Source organism: Sorghum bicolor, chromosome 1, assembly GCF_000003195.3.
Source record: "Sorghum bicolor cultivar BTx623 chromosome 1, Sorghum_bicolor_NCBIv3, whole genome shotgun sequence".
Taxonomy (NCBI): domain Eukaryota; kingdom Viridiplantae; phylum Streptophyta; class Magnoliopsida; order Poales; family Poaceae; genus Sorghum; species Sorghum bicolor.
This window is the reverse complement of record NC_012870.2, coordinates 17,113,611-17,134,705: the sequence shown is the minus strand read 5'-3', so window position 1 is coordinate 17,134,705 and position 21,095 is coordinate 17,113,611. Positions and strand designations below refer to the sequence as shown.

The following is a 21,095-nucleotide window of genomic DNA, read 5'->3' as shown; positions in this document are numbered from 1 at the left end:
GCTGGCAAAAGGAATCGGCGCCGATTGCCCCGAAGCGGCCGGCGTCCGCGCGCCGGCCGGCCGGCGAGGGGGCGGACCAGCGGCGGTGGTCCAGGACTCAAGGTTAATGCGAGCGTTGGTGACAGAGATTGGTACAAAGTGCAAACCACCATGTTTGGAAACTAATGGCGGATTGGGAGTTCCGCACCCGCGAACACAGCACTTGTATTGTACTGCCCCCGCTTGTCGTCGTCTGGACCGCTTGTTCCAAGCAGGTTACAGTTGATGTAGTCGTACGGTGTTTTATATAGAACAACAAATGTTTAATCAGTTCAAATTTAATCTAGGTCTCTGTTTGTTTCGGGGGGGTAAAAAAGCAAGATCTTTGACTTTGTAACGAAATATTTTTAACTTGAATCAATCTAACAAATATACTGTCCTGGTTGTTTGTCGTTGTTGAGAATTTGCTGTTCTATTGCACCTGAGTATATTTCGCAAGATGTCACCAAAATGTCTATCGTGGGTTCATGCCCGCAATTCCAGATGAAACGTGTGCGAAATTGCGAAGATGCCGTTACCTTTGAACATTGCGTGACCTTGTTTACTGCCGCACAATTTGGATGCGTTTCAGATGAACACGGTTTCTTCTCGAGTAACAAACAAAGAAAGCCCCTACTGCTACAAGATTACTTACAATGTACACACCCCCCACGTTTCGAATAAACAAGAAAATTTGTACTTAGAAATCATCATTATCAAAAGTGAAAACCGAAAAAGAAAAAGAACAAGAAAGCCCAATTAACTAATCACCGGTCCTTCTCGGAGCAAACGTCGCTGCCCCGCCCGTTCAGCGACGCCGCGCTGTCGTCCACCGGCACGACGCCGGCGTCCTTTCGACTCCTGTACTTGATCATACCGTAGAGCTTCTTGATCTCCCTGATCGGCGTGTCCTTGGCGAAACCTCCCCCGCCTCCGCTTCGCGGTGACTGTTCCGCCGCGCTGGCCTCATCCGACGCCGCGGCGCTGGCCACATCGAGGTGCCCGGACCATCTCGAGGTCAGCCTCGGTGGCCGCGCCGCCGTGCTGGTCCGCTGCGGCTGCGCTGACGACGGTGACGGCGCCACGTGCTGCAGCGCGCTGATGACGGTGCGGAGTGCGCGGCTTGGGGACCCGCGGTTAGCGAGCATGATCTCGCCAAGCTCGGCGGGGCTGAGGCGGGCGCCGGCGTGGAACCCCTCCTCCACCTGCGGGTACAGCTTGTGGTCCTTGAGCCCCAGGTAGTTGCTTGCCAGCGCCTTGAATCCTTCAAAGTCGCACATGGTGAAGTGGATGTGCACGTCAAGCCGGCCCGGGCGCAGCACAGCCGGGTCCACGCCGTCCTTGCCTCCGCCGCTCATGGTGAACACCATCACGCGCTCCTCGCCACAGCAGGAGGAGAGCCCGTCCATGAAGCTGAGCACACGCGCAGTCCTCGCCGCCGCCGTCTCGCCGTCGCCGCTGCCGCGGAGGTAGCGGTCGAGGTCCTCCACGAGGATGAGCGACCGCGGGGTGGTGCTCAGAAGCAGGGCGCGGAGGTCGTCGCAGCCGCCGCGGGAGAGGTCGATGTCGTAGACGTCGTATCCCAGGAACCTCGCCATCGCGGCGGCGAACGTGGACTTGCCCGTGCCGGGAGCGCCGTAGAGCAGGTAGCTCCTCCGCCAGACGCGGCCGAGGCGGTGGTAGTAGGCGCGGCCCTTGAGGAAGCTCTCCAGGTCGGCGCGGACCCTGGCCTTGAGGTCCGGGTCCATGGCCACCGTGTCGAGCGTCGCCGGGTGGGTGAAGGGCGCGGACGTCCACCGCGGCGCGCAATCGCCCCCGCCGGCGCCGGCGTTGGCGTTGGCGTAGAGCCGCAGCTCGCGGCGTCGCGCCTCCATCTCGTCGGCGACGGACTCGACGTGCTGCAGGTAAGGTCGCAGCACGCGTGTGCGGTCGTGGCGTCGGACGCGGAGCACGAGGCCGCGGCCGTCCCCGGCGTTGGTCCACGCGAGGCGCGCGCCGAGGAAGGCGTCCCGCGCGGTGTGTCCGGGCCCCAGCTGCAGCGCGAAGTCGTTGCTCTTGGCGGCCGACGACAGCACGCAGGCGGCGTCCGCGTCCTCGAGCGACGGCAGCGACGCCACGTACGCCGCCGCCTTCCGGAACAGCGGGTTCTCCGCGCCGCCGCCGTCCCCGGCCGCGGCGACGAGGCGCGGCACCTCGTAGTACTGGTACGCCTGCGCCCACTCGTCCGCCCACCGCCACGCCCGCCGCACCGCGTGCGCCGCCGACTTGTACGACAGCACCAGCCGCAGCGCCACCACCGCCAGCGCCCCGTAGACCAGGACCCCGATCACTCCTCCGACGACGACGCCGCCGTCCGGCCCCATCGCGGCGCGCGCGCAACCCCCCGGCCTTCCGGAACCGGCCGTTGGCAGTTGCTGCCTGCCTCCGGCTTTTGATCCGGTCACGTCGGTTCGTCGGTTTCGGTGGGCGAGAGTAGAGGAGGATAGGAGATCGGAATGTTGGAAGGGGGGTTGGGTTTTAAAGGGCGTCCAGGTCCGGCCGAGACGGCGGCTCTCTAGACGGGGGAAAGGGGAACTCGTCGCGGATCGGGTGCGACGGTGGGCGCGTGGCGTGGCGTGGCGAGCGCGGGGTCAAAGAAGGCGGAGCAGCGGACGGGTCGCGCTCGCGCAGGAGGGGCGCCCCGCGAGGCCGCGACCGGGCGGGCAGAGGCGGGCGTGGTAGGCGTAGACGAGGTGGATTTCGTGTGGTTTCGTCGGTCGGCATCGGCTTTCCAGTGGTTTGGAATCGTTTGGAGTCGTCGATCGGGCCGGCGAGAGTTCGTGTCCGGGTGCACCGGTGCAGGAGTGGTGGAGGAAGCAGGCGTACGGTGGTTGGACCAGCCCAACGGACAGGTCACGACTCACTGGTGGATGACGAGTTCCTGAACTTGCTACGTGTCGATGTGTCACAAAAATCTCGAGTGCCTTGCCGTCAGTTTTTAGGACAGCGTTTGTGTGTTAAATAGATGATGAAGTTCGAGTTTATCTGCTCATCGGATCGGCGGTATATTCTGATTTGCAACTTTGGTGCGAACTCCGGGCTCGTGTGGATTGGACGTGCCGTGTGGTTGACAAGTTAACAACTTGCGAGTGAAACGTGTCGTCTGGCATATACATATACATATACATATACATATACATATACATATACATATACATACACATACAGCCAAATACGGCAGGACTAGCTGTTACCGGAGATTTGCCCGATTAAGAGCTGGGATATCAAATCATCGTTTAGAGCTGTATAAATGGTTGCTTCGGTCTGATTTGATGCGATATGATTCTAATTCTATCAGCAACAGAATGGAAAAGCTCCACACTTGCCCTAACAGCTCTTTTTTGGAATGACGTTTAAAGAAGAAGATATACTGTATATATACTTATTCCTTATGTCCTATAATATACTGTATTATAAAAATTTTAAGACAAATTAAAAAAAGAACATAAAAGATACATATGCTCTTCTTATTTTCTAACTAAATGCTATCATGAATATAATTAGTAGTGGTTAGTTGACAAATATAAAGTATTTAATATAAAAATAGATTTTGTCCTCTACAATATCTTATGTTTTAAGATAAATTTTGAATACGAATGTATTTATATTAAAGGATGTACTCCTATACTCAACATACTGATTATGACCTACGCGTACCGCATCGTATGCCATGACATGTCATGTCACCTTGTTTCAAGTTGTTCCGTTGTTGATCGACCGACGCCTGTCAAAAAAAAAGAGAAAGAAAAAAACCTCCCTAGATTTGCTGCAGCGATCGATGGTGCTACTTTTCTGCCAAAAAACCGAACCATCGTTTTTACCATCGAAACGATGCTAGAGGCCAATTTTCCTAAAAATATATGGTGCTACGCGCGGGCTCAGAACAGCACTGCACCAGTTGTGAATATATTGTAATCTCCAATGATTAGCTAGTGTTATCCACGTCCCTGTTGTCCATCTCTTGCAACCCTGGAGAGCTATATACGTAATTACGTATCATCTCTAATTTGACTTTGTTCCACCCAATTTTTAATGTCACCAGTGAAAGAAATAGTCATGTACTTCGATTTTATTCCACAAGTCTCTGTTAAGCCAGGTCCGGTTCTCAAAAATTTTCAACATTCCTTATCACATCAAATCTTTGACGTATACATAAAACATTAAATATAAATAAAAATAAAAATTAATTATAATTTACGAGAAGAACGTTTTGAGTTTATTTAGTCCATAATTAGATAATAATTACCAAATACAAACGAATGTGCTAAAGTTATGAAAACCAAAAAAATTTCACGAACTAAACAAGGCTTTAATCATCCTACAGCGATGCATGGATCATTCTTCAGCAATATGCATGCTTTCGCGTAGACAAACTATAATTTACGCTAATAGACATCAAAACAGACGTCAACCTCCCTGTTAAAAAAAAATCTTCGATCAAGTTTGCTTCGGCCTTGTTTAGTTTCGAAAACTGAAAAGTTTTCGGAACTGTAGCATTTTCGTTTGTTTGTGGTAAATATTGTCCAATCATAGACTAACTAGAGTCAAAAGATTTGTCTCGTGATTTACAGTCAAACTGTGTAATTAGTTTTTATTTTCGTCTATATTTAATGCTTCATGCATGTGCCGCAAGATTCGACGTGGCAGGAAATCTTAAAAACTTTTTGGATTTCACGGTCAACTAAACAAAGCCGTTCCTCAACTGGAAGTTTTCTGATTCCCCCGCCCGGGTTCCTCTGTGATGATGCTCACGTACTATATACAGTAGCGCGTATTATATTTGCAAAAACCAGTCTCGGCAAAAAGGAGGAAAAAGTTTGTGATAAACTAGTCTCGGCGTTAAACTGCATACTCGTTATTTTAGGAACATTTTTTCATGGCAAGTAAATAAAAAGAATTGGAATTTAAGAAAAACGATGCGTTCTTTGAACTACTATTTCCTCGCCTAGTCACCGGCCGGGTATTCTTCCATTCCGCCACTTGAACCCATAATCGCTGACTTGATTAGACCGTGGCAGTAGTCACAGTACATCGGCTATATGAATATATAAAAAAAGAAATGCATTGCGTACAGGTGGGCTTCCTAGTCATGAACCAGCAGGTTTCCTTTGAACAATTCCTTTTTTTTAAAAAAAAAACTACTAGCTCGACGAGCCCACCAAATACGTAAACTTTAACAATCAAGATCGGTAGTTGAACTCTGGTGACCCATTGACCCAACAACAATACCAGTCTTCCCTAGCACCCATCCACTACGCGCCTTAGGTCAGGTCACAGGGTTTCACCAGGATGTCATACATATTTATTAGAGCGTCATGTCAGTAAATTTATACTTTTTGCATGAAACCAAGATGAGAGAGAAGAAAATAGTTTCACCATGGTGAAACTCCACGGGCGTTGTTTCCCACGCGGTGAAACGGGATGAAATCTCCACTGAGGGCCAAATCGTTTCGCCATCTTGCATGTGATCCAATCATTTTGCAGCAATTAAATGCTTTGCTTAGTCTTGGAAACAACAAAGTGAAATGCTCCATTGCTGGGGTTATTTCATAGATGGTTTCATTTCAATCTCGATGACGTGTTGCTATGTGAAACCGTGCAGTGACACTATCCATTGAGACTGGTCTTAGTGAGAGTTTCACCAGGATGTCATGCATATTTATTAGAGCGCCATGTCAACAAAACTGCACTTTTTGCATGCAACGAAGAGGAGAGAGAGAAGGAAATAGTTTCACCATGGTGAAACTCCGCGGGCGTTGTTTTTCACACGGTGAAACAGAATGAAATCCCCAGTAAGGGCCAAATCGTTTCACCATTTTGCATGTGATCCAATCATTTTGCAGCAATTTAATATTTTGCTTAGCCTTGGAAACAACAAAGTGAAATGCTTCATTACCGGAGTTATTTTATAGATAGTTTTATTTTAATTTTAATGACGTGTGGGTATGTGAAACCGTAAAGTGACATTGTGCATGGAGACTGACCTTAACTCCGATGCCGGACCCCCGAAAGCAACGTGGTCAATATGCGTGGCATGCCACACCTCAATCAGCTGAAAAAAGTCGCCGACGTGTTTCTTCTCTAGCAACCGACCGGCCTGATAAGCTTGTTTTCGGAGGAGACATGGCACGCTACGCAATGAAAGCGGTCACGCCTAACTGGTGTTAGGTGTAATAAGTAAGTAAGCAGGCGTGTTAAGGCCTTGTTTAGTTTTCCAAAAATTTTGCAAAGCTTTTAAGATTTCCCGTCACATCGAATCTTTAGACATATGCATAGAGTATTAAATATAGATGAAAATAAAAACTAATTACACAGTTTGGTCGGAATTGACGAGACGAATCTTTTAAGCCTAGTTAGTCTATAATTAGACAATATTTGTCAAATACAAACGAAAGTGCTACTATACACATTTTGCAAAAAAATTTAGAAGTAAACAAGGCCTTGTTTAGTTCCCAGAAAATTTTGCAAAATTTTTCAGATTTCCCGTCACATCGAATCTTTAGACGCATGCATAGAGTATTAAATATAGACGAAAATAAAAACTAATTACACAGTTTGGTCGAAATTGACGAGACAAATCTTTTGAGTCTAATTAGTCCATGATTGGACAATATTTGTCAAATACAAACGAAAATGCTACAGTGTCGATATCGATTTTGCAGATTTTTTTGAACTAAACAAGGCCTAATACTACTGCTACCTGGTCTCCGTGTTTCTTCGCTAAACTCACGCCATGACATGGAACAGCGTTATCCGGCCGGTTGCTGTAGTACGTCAGGTCGGTGTCACCCAATGGCCACCTGCATCCATCTCGCAGACTCGCACTCAAGCGTGCGCGGGCCAAAAGTACAGTACTAGGAAGCAGCTGCGTAAACGCGCGGCGCGCACGAGCCCTGGCGCGGCCGTGCGCGTTGGTGGGTGGGTGCCTGCCTGCATATGCCTGGTGCGTGCTGGTCCGCGTCCGGAGAAGTGGGGGAAGCGCGCGCGCGCGGCGCGCATCGTCGCTTCGTGCGCTGGCCGATTCGGGGATATGGACGGCGCGGCGCGGGCGACGCGAAGGCCCGAAACGGTGGTGGTCCGAGCCGGCGGATGGGGATCCCGCGTCGCGTCCGCGGTCCGCGTCCAGCCGTCCAGGTCCAGGCTCGCGCTGCTGCGGCACGGCGGCCTGCCACGTCCGGTCCGGGGGTTCCGCGGTCGCTTTCCACCCCGCTCCCGGGCGAATCTTCGCCGCCAGAGCGCAAAGCCCACGACGGCCAACGGGCGAGAGGGACCGGGGATGGACGGCCGAATCGTCGCGGGACATGTTCGGCCAGCTGTATGGGTGGTCTCTGATTCTGGATGGCCGTCCCGTCCTGGTCGATCAGCAGCCGGCGGAGCGGTTCGGTCGTTACTACTGTTCGTTCCTTGTAGACAAGTGCTCCTGCTACCTCCGTCGACTGCCACTCCGAACGCTGCTTGTGGGGACTGGCCGGCGTCCAGTACTAAGCTGAGCAATGTACCAGTACAATAATATTAGAAAGTTCTATGCGGTCAATACAAACCTACAAATGCACGCCGCGTGTTTATTAGTAGTCAACACGAATAATGCATGCCAAAACTTCTCCAAGATGCCGCGGCGAATAAAACACACCCACTACCAACTCAAACGATTCGCACACATACTTGACTTGTGGAGCGAAACAAATCAGCCAAGCTTTTTGTTTAATAGCGTTGTTTGAAAGAAATTTTGGCCTTGTTTGCTTAGGCCCTGTTTAGTTCCTCGTCTCAAAACTTTCCATACGTTTCATCCAATCTTTGGACATATACATGGAGCATTAAATATAGATAAAAAAAACTAATGGTACAGTTTTATTGTGAATCACAAGACAAATATTTTAACCTAAGTCTTGTTCAGTTCGCAAAAACTGGTGAAAAACGGCACTGTAGCACTTTCGTTTTTATTTAATAAACATTGTCCAATTATAGAGTAACTAGACTCAAAAGATTCATCTCGCGGTTTACGGATGAACTGTGCAAATAGTTTTTGTTTTCATGTATATTTAATACTTCATGCATGTGCCGCAAGATTCGATGTGACGGGGAATCTTGAAAAATTTTGCGAACTAAACAAGGCCCTAATTAGTCTATGATTAGACATGATTGCTATAGTAATCCTACATACGCTAATAACAGATTAATTAAGCTTAATAAATTCGTCTAGTAGTTTTTATGCGAGCTATGTATTCGAAAACTCATTCCAAAATTCTTCCGACACATTCGTTATGATACCTCATTTTTTTTCACGAACTAAACAAGACTTAGCCTTGTAAGTTATGCCGACATGAATCAGCTGCTGCTGCTGCTAACCTAATTTTCCCTTTTCTTTGCTCCACGGCCCATGTGCAAGGGAGACCAGATTTTCTCTCATTCAATTACGGAGAAGGAGAAGAGGCAGCAAAACTAGCTAAACTTCTAGTGGCTTTGCATCCTTGGAGCAAACTCTCCATGGCTATTGCTATATATAGGTCTTGTTTAGTTTCAAATTTTTTTGCAAAATAAAAATAGTAGTATTTTCGTTTGTATTTGACAAATATTATCCAATCGTGAACTAACTAGGCTCAAAAGATTTGTCTCGTCAATTCCGACCAAACTGTGCAATTAGTTTTTATTTTTGTCTATATTTAATACTCTATGCATGCGTCTAAAGATTTGTTGTGATGGAGAATCTAAAAAATTTGCAAATTTTTTTGAACTAAACAAGGCCTAAGCTCATGTTGCCATCCGACAGCGAAGAGGTGGTATCTAACCTGCAGCGATACTTGTGGAAGAATCTGCTTTGCCCAAAGATCCGGCCCGCGGCGTCGACGTCGCAGGTTTTAGTACGAAAACGATGAGCAGTTCTCGATACCTATCGACCTGAGCAAACGATCGGTTTCAGAATTTAGGCAGGATGGCATGCACAAGTTCTTATCGAGCCGTGGAGGACATGAATATTCTGGTGCCTTAGATTCAGAGATAGATAGTGAGATGCATTAGCGAGCGATGCGGCGCCGATCGTTTACCAGCACACATACATTTTCCCTCAAGAATATATTTTTTTTTGGGTCGGCGGTGTGTGCGTTTAATCGATCCCCTGTTCCTGGGCTAGGGCCACAAACAGGAAAAAGGCTAGATGCTGATAAAAAATCGACAGAAAAAAAATGTGTGCACGAACGAAATAATATATGCTTATTACACACCGAAAGGTGAAGTTGTTGGCGAATATGTTCCGTATGTTTTGTGCCATGCATTATTTTTTTGTTTGCAACCTTGCAAATTCAGCAAAACATTATGCCATCTCTGTTCATATTAGCTAGACATTATGACATTTCTTGCAATCTTGCCATTGTATTTTGTTGTAGTATTACTACTACGCGGATTTTGATCTGAAAGCAACTCATTCCGTGTCTTTCTGTTCATGTGAATCCTGCACTGGATTTTGGAAAAAGACAATACTACTAGCATCGATTCCATTAGCACTAATTGGTGCAGGACCACACGTCGTGTAGCTTTCGGCAGGTTTCTCCAGCAAAACAGAGCAAGCTTTGCAGCTGGAATTGCATTTGGACAACACAGGAAAGTGTCAGCTCTCACCTGAACCCATGCTTTTCTTTTGTAACCTGAGATTTGCTCAACAGCTGTTTACGAGCAAATCTCAGGTTATGAATGAATGAAAACCTATGCGCGCTGCTAACAGCTGAACGCGCAGAGTAGCTTGAAAGGGACACACTTGGCAGCTGGAACTGAAAGCCAGAGTGGCATTCCACTGACGAGCTTTATTTTAGAAAGATCGATTGATCGCATTTGGCACACTCATCAGGCATCAGCATTGCTAAGAACATATTGGCATTAGGAAATCTAGAAACCCCGCCCTGACGAGTGGAGTATTATGACCAGTGAAGAACCGTCAATTCTTGCACAGTAAATGTTTCAGCGATGAAACCGTGGTAGGTTTTTGTCTGTGCAGTTATTTTTCTTCAGTAGCGAACCTTTGAACCTTAGAGGTTAAGAAATCGGCAAAATTGTCATCAGGAGAACGGAAGAGGAGGCCAAACTGAATAAAATATTGGCCACGATGACTGGTACGATTGGTAGAAGTCCTCAATTAGAAAGCTCGCAGACTTACCTTTCTATTGAAGAAGAATCAAAACGAGTGGATCAGCCACCGAAGGAAATGTGACCACGCATACAGAATAGGCAGAATATAGGGTCACGTCTACCTTTATTATCGTAGCCGTGGCTAATGCAGTATATTAGTATTAGTATATTCTGAAGAAGCCATCTAAATGAATGGCTTCAGCCTGAGCCATCCAAATGAAATTGGCTTGGCTTCACGTCACCGCTAGGAAACGCAACGGTGATGGTGACAGGTAAAAAGCACTCCCTCCCTCCATCCACTCCAATCCATCAGAGCCAAGCATGTCAATTGCCATAAGCTATTCTGGATAATGACCCCCCCCCCACGGAATTCTGCAAAGGTAAACATAGAAACAGAAAAAGCTCATGCGTTGCGTTGGCATCGCGTAATCGCATGTGCTAATTCGGATCAGTTGAGATCGAGGAGGAGCTGCTGCGTGACGCTCATCCATGACCATGAGACCTAACTGCACAAACGCCCGCCGCGCCGCTCAACGATAGTAGTATTGGTCAGCGAGGTGACGCTGATGCAATTGCAACCAAGGGGGCAGTGGGGTGGGTGTCGTGAATGGCTTGTAAAGGCAGGTCTCTGTGTTGGCGTTGGCCAATGTCACGCCGCTGCCTCCTAGTCTTTTATCTGGACGTGTGCTCACGTGAATGGGACGTCCGGGAATTCCAGCACTGGACGGCCGGTCATCAGTGCGAGAGCCGAGAGGGAATTTCTGGATAAACAAAGCACGCAGTTCGCTTTGTTTCCGGCTTATTATACCTAACGTGAACTCGTGAAAGTCTCCGGGATCAGGAACAAAAATCCAAATGAGATTCTTGTTGTGCTGCTTTTACTATCGTTTGGTTAGGCCTTGTTTAGTTCACCCTGAAAACTAAAAAGTTTTCAAGATTCCCCGCCACATCGAATCTTGTAGCACATGTATGAAACATTAAATATAGACAAAAGCAAAAACTAATTGCACAGTTTAGCTGTAAATTACGAGACGAATTTTTTGATCCTAGTTAATCTATGGTTGGATAATATTTGTCACAAACAAACAAAATGCTACAGTACCGAAAACTTTTCACTTTTCGGAACTAAACAAGGCCTTAGTCCAAAAGCAGAGTTCATGTGTTCTCACTCTGTTGTTATTGCTCTCTCCTTTGGTCTCCTGAATGCAAGTCTGTTGTCATTGGTCCATTGCTGATGCACAATTTTTCTTTCTTCTGTTTTCTGGAGATCCGGTCCAGAATCCTGATGTCTGTAGCCCAATCGACAGCCCAAGCCCAGACAGTTGCATAGGAAAGTCGAAGACGGAGGCCCAACTGCTTGGGCTGACATTCCGTCTCTTTTTTTTCATGCGTGTTGGATGTCTGTCTACGCTTGACCAAGGCCCACTGCAGCTGCAGAGGATAAATGTTTCTTCTGCAAAGCATTCAGCGCTGACCTCCATGAAAAAGCCATGTAGTAACAATGGTCCGAGGCAGTGGCGGAGCGTGGGGGGGGGGGGGGGGGGGGCTAAATTACCATTACAGATTTATCATCAATAGGAAGTATTAAATTAGACCTTGTTTAGTTCGCCAAAACTTTTAGGTTTTGCTACTGTAGCACTTTTGTTTGTATTTGACAATTATTGTTTAACGTCTAACTAGGCTTAAATGATTTATCTCATAAATTACAGATAAACTATACAATTAGTTATTTTTATCTATTTTTAATATTTCATGCATGCAATCTTGAACATTTTTGGGAACTAAACAAAGCCAGCGAGAAAGCAGCAGATTGTAATGCAATCTCTGTACACGACAAATTTAGGCCTTGTTTAGTTCTTGTAGCAGATTTATGGACGAGAGAGAGGATTAGATGATTCATCAATCATGTCATAGGTGTGCAGTCCCTACAACTGTTGCAGTTCCTGTAGCTCATAGGTGTAGACGTAATAAACAAAGGCCAGAATGTTGTTGCCCCGGTGCCGCTTGAACTGTCTCACGCAATCTTTTCACTCAATCCTACATGGCAGTACTAGTGTTGCTGAGTTACAAGGGGGGCGGGAGCCCAGTTTCACCTCCACTGGGCTCCACCCCTGGTCCGAGGGTTTAGGGTTTAAAATGCACTTTAGAAACACCACAATAGGGTTCAAGTTGATCAAATATACATTCCTATATATCATTCTAATCTAAAACATCATCCATTGTCACTCCTTGCAGACTTTTTGGCCCTTGTAGTTCTGGGCTTCTTGCCACTAGCAGTGGATATAATTATCCCAGACTAGACAATTGAAATTCTGGTTTCGATCTTGGCTTCTACTGATAGATGACCGAATTTCTTTTAGTTCACTTTGGTCCAACAAGTCCTCCAATGGCCAAAAATGTTTGGTTGTTAGACCATTTTCAAGGGTCCGTCCTTACCTTGTGAACTCTAGTTTTACAACACGAAGCGAAGGCCCAAATCGTGTCTAACAGATACTATACTCTGATTTATTTTTTTCTTGGAGTTCTCTATTCCATGTTTTCTACTTGGGCAAGACTTGCTATCTACATTGTGGCTACTTTGGAAACGCAAATCCTCTTAGAATTCATTGCTTTTTTCAGGGTGGGGAATCTATAGGGATATCATTTGAATAACCCTTTCGTTGTTCATGAAAGGTTTTTCCATCCCTAGGTGTGTCTCCCCCCTGCTTACAAATTAGTTGGCTTTAGTGTTGTTTCGTGAACACATTTGTGCCTCTGGTGCTATTATGTGAATTCACTAATTATTTGTATTGTTTCTTGGACATTATTCCAAAGGAGTGTTGTTTTCTAAATTCCCTTCTAGTTTTTTAGACCCTCCAAACCATTGATTTTGGAGTTCCGTTTTACATAGCCTCATGGAGATGCTCTGAGGCTGTGCCAACTTCCAAGGGCTTTGTCAAATTGCTTCCTAACTTTGGCCTCTTGCCTTCGCTCCACGTCGGAAGAAATCAAGTTGCGGTTTTCAGATCTAGTTGTGGAAGTAGTTAGACATACTAGAGTTGATTTCCTAAAAGCCACTACAAAAAAAAATCTATATCCCATATCAAAAAAGTTACCATGACCTTTACACCATTGTTTCATTCTTTTCTCCCTCTTTGCCACTCCTGTCAACATCTAATAGAGGTTTGAAATGTCTATTTAGCCCTAGCTGTCTCATCCTCCCTTTTCTCTCTTCCGTTCTTGTTTTCTGATATTAATTAATCAGGAAATAGAAGAAAGATCCAAATCTTCATGCACCCATCTAAACCAAGAGGAATGATTTTGAGCAATCATGTTTTTATATGACTAGCAAACATGTAGGTTGTAATGGGATGTACGATTTGGTTTTATGGTATTTGTGCCAATACTAATGAACTAAGTCACTATTTTTGTTAGCTTTAATTTAATTGGGCTTAGCCTAATCTTATAAAATCGACACATTTCAAGGTCCATAATAAATGCTAGTACAATAAAAGATTAATTCAGTTATGAGAAGTTAATATGAGACTAACTCAACTTAAATAGGTGATTATTATGTGCACATACTGTGAACTTAAGAAAGATAAAATATGGTGCACTCATGCTACACTGGTAAAAAGCAATATTAAAATACAAGTGCAAGCAACAAGCTTGAACATTTTGAAATTCAGCCCGCACCGGCACGGCAGGCAGGAGCCACCTGCCCGCCCTAGTGCGGGTGCGGCCCAGCCAACCGTTCGGCACGCCGCACGCGCACACGGCACACCACGGTCAGACCACCAGCACCCGAGTGCCTCCAGTGCCCCACTGCTGCCTCGCCACCAAAATCCCGTCGGGAGTCGGGACGACGAAGAAGCCAAGTCGGTGCGCCGTATAAATCCTATTCAACAATCGCCACCCCCCAAATCCCACCACCCTTTTCCCCCACTTCCACCCCTCGCGATCTCTCCCCGGCCCGCCATGGAGATGTTCTACTACCTCGTGTTCGGCGCGCTCGCCGCCATCGTGGCGGCGCTGGAGCTCGGCAAGTCCGGCAAGGACCGCGTCGCCACCTCCCCGGCCTTCAACTCCTTCAAGAACAACTACATCCTCGTCTACTCCCTCATGATGTGTACGCCTCCCTCCTGATTCCCTGGTTCATCCCTCCCTCGAATCCCCGTCGCGTCGCGGCACTGCGTCCTCCTCCAGATCTGGACTCGGGGACGCAATGCCGCTGGTGGTTTGGTGGTCTCTCTGACGTTGTTGCGCTCCGGCGGATGGATGGTGCAGCTGGGGACTGGCTGCAGGGGCCCTACGTGTACTACCTCTACAGCCAGTACGGCTTCGACAAGGGCGACATCGGCCGCCTCTTCATCGCCGGCTTCGGTTCCTCCATGCTCTTCGGTACCATCGTCGGATCCCTCGCGGATAAGAAGTGCGTGCGCCTCCCCTCCGCCTTGGATGAATTCAGTCGATTTCTTCGTTCCGTTTTGGTGGGTTTGGCGACGAGGTTGATGGATTTTGGGTGGCCAGGGGTCGGAAGAGGGCGTGCGTCACCTACTGCATCACCTACATCCTCAGCTGCTTCACCAAGCACTCCCCCCAGTACAAAATTCTTATGGTTGGCCGCGTCCTTGGAGGCATTGCCACTTCGCTGCTCTTCTCAGCGTTTGAGTCATGGCTCGTCGCCGAGCACAACAAGGTAGCTGCCCAGATCTCTCTATCCGCAGTAATGCTAATACCTTTAATCCTAATAAGCTCTTCGTTATCCCCTTGAAAACAGCTACTATTAGTTAGATTTTGGACTTGTTTTGCTTTTGGTTTTGTCTACATTTGTTGCCAGTAGTCGGTATATTGGTTGACTGAAGCTAACAAAAGATAAAATACTTGGGAGGTTTGACTTCTAGTTCTAGAGTGTCAATACACTATATAGAATGACTTTTCAGGTATAGAAAAATGAACTTACCTGGATTATAATACAATTATGGTAATATTTTTTTTGGAGGATGATTGCATTGCAGAACACGGTGCATCAGGATCACTAAGTTGCAGTCTATTTATTTTCTCTTTTGTTTGATTTGAAGCCCTTGTCAGCAGATCTGGACTATCTGGTGTTCACATGCTTGACCAGAACAAGTCAGCAACTAAAACTGTGGCCTAGTCCTATTAGATATTTCAGGATGATGGATGCCCCACTGATAATTAGTAGATTTCTGTGCCGAAATGTACAAATATCATGAGAAGTCCATTGCTTGAATATCAATGCAATGCACTGTTCCTTTTGTCTATAATCAATGCTGCAATGCTCTGTTCTTTCTGTCCATAATCAACGTTGCTCTTTTTATTCTTCTAATGATAAGCCATTGATGACATTGTTTTGTCAATTCCTACGGTTTCCCTTTTGTTCTTGCTGACAATGGGCAAATTTAAACTGTTATTGTACAGAAAGGATTTGATCCACAATGGTTGTCGATAACATTCTCCAAGGCTATATTTCTTGGCAATGGTCTAGTGGCCATTGTTGCTGGGCTATTTGCAAATTTTCTTGCTGATAACATGGGTTTTGGTCCTGTGGCTCCATTTGATGCCGCTGCTTGCTTCCTAGCAATAGGAATGGCAATTATCTTATCATCATGGGGTGAGAACTACGGAGATTCTTCTGACAGCAAGGACTTGATAACCCAGTTCAAGGGTGCAGCTAAAGCCATTGCTTCAGGTAGATTTTACCTGTCCTAGCTTAGGAAAATGGCTTGATAAATTTAGTGAGTTTTAAAATTGACACGGAAGGAACTCTCTTGAAATTTCAGACGAGAAGATTGCATTGCTTGGAGCCATACAGTCATTGTTTGAGGGATCAATGTATACTTTCGTTTTCCTGTGGACTCCTGCTCTGAGCCCAAAGGATGAGGAAATTCCTCACGGCTTCATATTTGCTACTTTCATGCTTTCCTCAATGCTGGGTAGTTCAATTGCTTCTCGTTTGTTAGCTCGGAAGCTGAAGGTTGAAGGTTATATGCAAATCGTGTTTTCTGTATCGGCCTTTACTCTTTTCCTCCCTGTTGTCACTAATGTAAGTCTGCTGATCACATCGTGCAGTCTCTCTCCCCCTCTTTCTCTCCCTCTCTGACACTAACATTGCCTGTTTATGTTTTACAGTTCCTAGTACCTCCCTCTGGGGAGAAAGGTGGTAGCATTTCGTTAGGAGGCTGCTTACAGCTTCTTGGTTTCTGTACCTTTGAGTCATGTGTTGGTATATTTTGGCCATCGATCATGAAGATGAGATCTCAATATATTCCTGAGGAGGCAAGAAGCACAATCATGAATTTCTTCCGTATACCACTCAACCTGTTTGTTTGCGTGGTGCTATACAATGTAAGCAACCAAAAAAACTTGAGAGAAACTCCTATTTCCAGATTCATGTTTTTTTTTTAAAAAAAATACTAACAATGAAAGAACTCAAGGACTTCATAAACCTGTTCAGCTGAAACATGTGGATAAATAGAAGTTCCTCTAAAATTTGGTCTACATATTAGGACGTCTTGTCTCAGTTATTATTATTATTTTCTCACAAATGTTGTCGTGCAGGTGAATGCATTCCCAATAACTGTCATGTTCGGCATGTGCTCCATTTTCCTATTTATGGCAGCAATCTTGCAGAGGCGCTTAATGGTTGTCTCTGATCTTCACAGATCGACAAGTATGTTCACATTGCTCTATGCTAATATCGCATAGACCATTTTTTCCATCTCCGAATCAGATGTAGATCTTCTTGGTTTCTAACTATGATAATTTTCCTGCAGAAGCAGTGGAGATGACTGCAGAAGATGAGCCTTTGAACCCTTAGAAAACAACAAGACCATATAAGTGAATCAGAAGTCAAAATGGCCCCAATCTTTGATTTGTTCCCATGGGGTTGCTGAATAATATCGATATCCAAAGGCTGTAACGACTGTAACAGAATGCAGTTTAGTGTGTTGGATTGGTGCTAGTGCAGTTTACAGTTTTGTCATGATATAGAGAACATGATGTAGCAAGTCCTGACTATTGTGCCACACGCGGCAGTGGAGCTCGGTATAGCCTCCCCACGTTTTCCCCATATTTTCTTCTTGTGTTTTCTGATAGGGTTGACATTTGTATTCAAATGCCAGAAGTATCATATGGAAGCCTGTATCGCTCATTTTGGATGCAAACGCTGAGTAAAGTGAGAAAAGACACTCGTTAGCGACCAACAATCTAGAAGTAAAACGTCTTCTGTCGTTTTGTTCTTGTGCTCTTTGTGCTGTTTTATACTTCTAATATGCACTGACGATTCACAATGGAGGTGTCGGTTGATAATGGTATTTTGCATTATAGAAATATTTCAAGCTGCCGTCATTAGGCCCCCTAATCTGCACTTTATTTTTACGAAGACTTCGTGACGATAAAAAATTGCTGGTCCTACTGCCCAATCTGTAATTTTTCTGTCGTATTTTTATGAATTATGAAGGTAATTATGAAGGTTTGGTTACCCTTTTTAAAAAAACATCATGGTATGAAATGAGGATAGTGGTGCAGACATTAAACCTGCCTGACTGCCTCAATTCGTACAAATCACGAGAAAACCAGACGCCATCTCTCATCCCTGGGCACTATTGATTGTTAATCTCACATCACCAGAACACACAGAAAGAGAGAAACGGATCTCCATCTATCGCTCAACATAAATAAAGATATAAATAAAGCACGAAGCAGAACTAAACATCTCCAGACAAGATCACACTAGTAGACCAGATCTAATTGCTCAACAACGCCACAATGCACGTATTAATAATACAAGCACGATGTTGCATTGCAATGCAGCTCAAAATTTCCCATTCAGCTGGTTTTACGTGACTAACAAAGCACGGATTATCATTCATTTGTTCGCTCATGCGAACCATTGCTACCAAAAAAACACGACCTGACGATCATATGACATTGACGTATCTCTTGGCTAGTTGCTTGCCCCCCATAGCTGCGGCGGCGAGGATCCCGCCGAGGGCGCCTGCGACGGCGGCGGACCGCGGCCCGTTGGCGGCGCGGAAGAGCGCGCCCGTGCCAAGCCCAGCGGCGACGCTGTTGACCCAGTCGTCGCGGTCGCGGGCCGCGACCATGGCGCTCTCGATCCCGGCGTACATGAGGCCGATGACGCCCAGCGTGTTCCCGACACGGCGGCCGGAGCTGCCGCAGGCGTTGAGCACGCGGTTGGCGCGGATCTTGGCGGTCTCCCCTGGCTCGGCGCCCCTGGCGGCGTCGCGGAGGCCCAGGGCGGCGCCGCCGACGGCGCCCGAGAGGTACCCGACGCCCGTGTAGAAAGTGAGGTTCTCACCCCACGAGCGCCGCTGCGCCAGGGCCTCCTCCTGGAAGAGGAACTCCGGCGAGGTGGGCAGGTCGTAGAGCGTCCGGTAGCTGTAGGGCATGTTGAGGTCCTGGTACGGATTGTACAGCCGGCGTTCGGTGTCGGAGGGGTCGGTGCGGTCGTCGGAACCGGACGGGAACATCCGAGGGTCCGACATGGCGGCGGCGGGGGGTGGAGCCTGCTAGGGTTTGTGGTGGTGTCGGGCTGTCGGCGGCGGGAGGCAGGGGCCGGGGAAGTGGGGAAGGGAAGGCAAAGGAGCGTTTTGGTAGCCGCCTTTTGCGAAGAGGACCTCGATGTTTTATTGACAGAACCTGGACACTCCAGCCGAGTTTTTCCCCCTTTGTATGGAGATATAACTGGATTTTCTTTCTTGTGATCAAAGCAAGGATATGTCCGAATCGGGATCAGCCAGAACTTATTAATCTTTCTCTAATATATATACTCCCTCCGTCCCTGAAAGAATAGATTTCTAGCAAGTTTCAGACTTATTAGCATCGCTGCCAAATGACCAAGTTATCCTTAATTAATATGAGTTTCACCATTAAGATTCACGTCATTTACTCATCCAGCCAACTGTCCACCACTAAATGAAGGAGAGAGAGACGAGGCGTGTGCGTTTTGGATGCCACAATGAATACGAGGCGAGCAGTGGGGACCATATATCCTAGAAATTGATTTATTTGGGGACAAATTTTTAGGCCAGAAATCTATTCTTTCAGGGACGGAGGGAGTAATTACTAGCAAAATGTCGGTGTGTTGCAACAAAAGAAAAAAGCTATCAAAATGTATATCTCTATTACCTAATTATATACTCCTATATCTATATCTAGATCTAATAATAAATAAGCAAAATTTCAGTCTCTTTTTTTTCGTCCATCCATTTTTTTTGTCTGTCTTTCTCTAACTACCGAACAATGAAGAGTTTCTTTTATTTGGACTTATATATATAACTCATGCTCATATGAGTTAGAATAACTTGCGTCTAAATCAATATGAAATGAAAGTCCTAATATAAATAGATTTTTTATATCCTAAAATATTCTAAATATAACTCTTAATAGTCAAATAGAAAAGAATAAGAATTACGTATTTTATTTTGCTCCGCTTTCTTTATTTAGTTAGATGTCAATCGGAGGCAAAAGAAAAATCAAAGTCCTATAGTCCCTTCTTTTTCTTCTCTAATAATAAAAGGCAAATTTTCTTGACGTTTTGGATTTTGGTCAAGCCCAACTATTCGCTTGTATCAGTCTAAAATTGATTTAAACTCGTGTTAGGCTTCCAAGTTAGATTCGGCCAATAACTTTTCTTTTTCCCTAACCCAATTGGACCAGGAGTCCTCGTGCCATAAACAGAAAATAAGCTAAAAATAATAGGAAACCAAATCTGAAGAGGAGAAGCATCATTTAGTTAATCTTTAGACCAGTGAACATATAAAGATATGGTGGACTGAAATTTTCACAATTATATATATTACTAGCAAAAATGCCCGTGCGTTGCAACGGGAGGAAAAAAACTATCAAATCTATCTATATCTTTATTACCTAATTATATATATAATAACAAACAAGCAAAAATGTCTTTCTTCCTTGGTGGCCTCACCTTCCTCGCCTTAGGTTAGCTACAAGACCCAGTGCGCACCTCTTGCATCCACCTGGAGCCACGACTTGCATGGAGGAGACCCATGCTCTCGTCCGCCCAGTGCCACAATGAGTCGCGCTGCCGCCATAGGAGCCTATTTAGTTCCCCACACCATTCTGCAAAATGAAACTAAACACCATCTAAATTTTTTGATAAAATAGTTGTCATTTTGAATTTTGGCCTCAAAAGCCAAAAAAGTCCAAAAAAGTAGCTTTATATATTTTGGACCCTAAAAATTTTAGCATTTTGGATAGAACTAAACACATTCATAAAAAGAATATATTTTGTATTTTTGTATTTCACGGGGAATTAAATACAACCTTAATCAAAAGAAAAATAAATAAAGGAGAAAAAAGTACCTGGCCGTACACCGGCACGCGAGACAGCCACCTCAAAACACGGATTGATGATGATATATTGGTGGCTGACCAAGTAGGACATGAGCATTTTCTCCTAGACCACCACCACTCCCGAAGTGAAGAGAGAGCTTTCCACCTCCGCCTTGGAGCGGCTGCCGCCGGAGCTCGATACTGATGGGTGGCTTCAGGACCTCGCGTCCTACCTCCGTCGCCCTCTACGCCTTCCTCGCCTTCCTCAATCTCTTCGCCTTCGTTCTCACTGTCGGCGCCGAGCACCGCCACAGCACCGTACGCTCCCTTCGCTCCTCCAGTCTCTCTGCATCTCCTCCGCGCCTACCGCTACATGCGTTGGTCAGATCTTCGTGCTTGATGGGCCTGATGCAGGGGAAGGCACGAAGCTGTTGACGTTGAATATATAGTACTTGATTTGTACGTGATTTTGTTTTGGACTCGATCTGGATCTAGAATCTGGTATATGGTACGTGATTTGTATTTGATTTTGTTTTGGACTCGATCTAGAATCTAGTACCAGGCGAGTTCTCTGAGGCTCGAGATCCAGCGGATTACTATGT

General features: G+C 46.0%; 3 protein-coding genes across 4 annotated transcripts; 1 reads left to right on the top strand and 2 right to left on the bottom strand.

Annotated features, from left to right (window-relative positions):
• On the bottom strand, nt 554-2,679 carry LOC8065153 (AAA-ATPase At2g46620). Its single transcript, XM_002464317.2, has one exon. It carries the CDS (start codon nt 2,379-2,381, stop codon nt 786-788), a length of 1,596 nt encoding a protein of 531 aa, XP_002464362.1. The 5' UTR covers nt 2,382-2,679; the 3' UTR covers nt 554-785.
• Nucleotides 13,958-17,415, top strand: LOC8065685 (molybdate-anion transporter). Of its 2 annotated transcripts, none has more exons than XM_021451195.1 (8): nt 13,958-14,281; nt 14,440-14,584; nt 14,683-14,851; nt 15,595-15,865; nt 15,957-16,219; nt 16,306-16,521; nt 16,735-16,846; nt 16,956-17,415. In XM_021451195.1, exons 1-8 carry the CDS (start codon nt 14,131-14,133, stop codon nt 16,991-16,993), a joined length of 1,365 nt encoding a protein of 454 aa, XP_021306870.1. In that variant the 5' UTR covers nt 13,958-14,130; the 3' UTR covers nt 16,994-17,415. The 2 variants fall into 2 exon arrangements, with proteins under 2 accessions (XP_021306870.1, XP_002466934.1); XM_002466889.2 differs by having other exon boundaries at nt 13,960-14,281; nt 16,950-17,415.
• LOC8065152 (mitochondrial import inner membrane translocase subunit TIM23-1) lies at nt 17,818-19,002 on the bottom strand. The gene has a single exon (XM_002464316.2). The coding sequence runs from the start codon at nt 18,681-18,683 to the stop codon at nt 18,096-18,098; it is 588 nt and encodes a 195-aa protein (XP_002464361.1). The 5' UTR covers nt 18,684-19,002; the 3' UTR covers nt 17,818-18,095.

What these genes read in the sequence shown, in the direction of transcription:
- LOC8065153 (XM_002464317.2), bottom strand. Translation starts at nt 2,381, where the DNA reads ATGGGGCCGGACGGCGGCGTCGTCGTCGGAGGAGTGATCGGGGTCCTG.
- LOC8065685 (XM_002466889.2), top strand. Translation starts at nt 14,131, where the DNA reads ATGGAGATGTTCTACTACCTCGTGTTCGGCGCGCTCGCCGCCATCGTG. An exon ending in CGTCTACTCCCTCATGATGT is followed by an intron (nt 14,282 to 14,439) that starts GTACGCCTCCCT and finishes TGGATGGTGCAG; the next exon opens with CTGGGGACTGGCTGCAGGGG. An exon ending in TCCTCCCTGTTGTCACTAAT is followed by an intron (nt 16,220 to 16,305) that starts GTAAGTCTGCTG and finishes TATGTTTTACAG; the next exon opens with TTCCTAGTACCTCCCTCTGG.
- LOC8065152 (XM_002464316.2), bottom strand. Translation starts at nt 18,683, where the DNA reads ATGTCGGACCCTCGGATGTTCCCGTCCGGTTCCGACGACCGCACCGAC.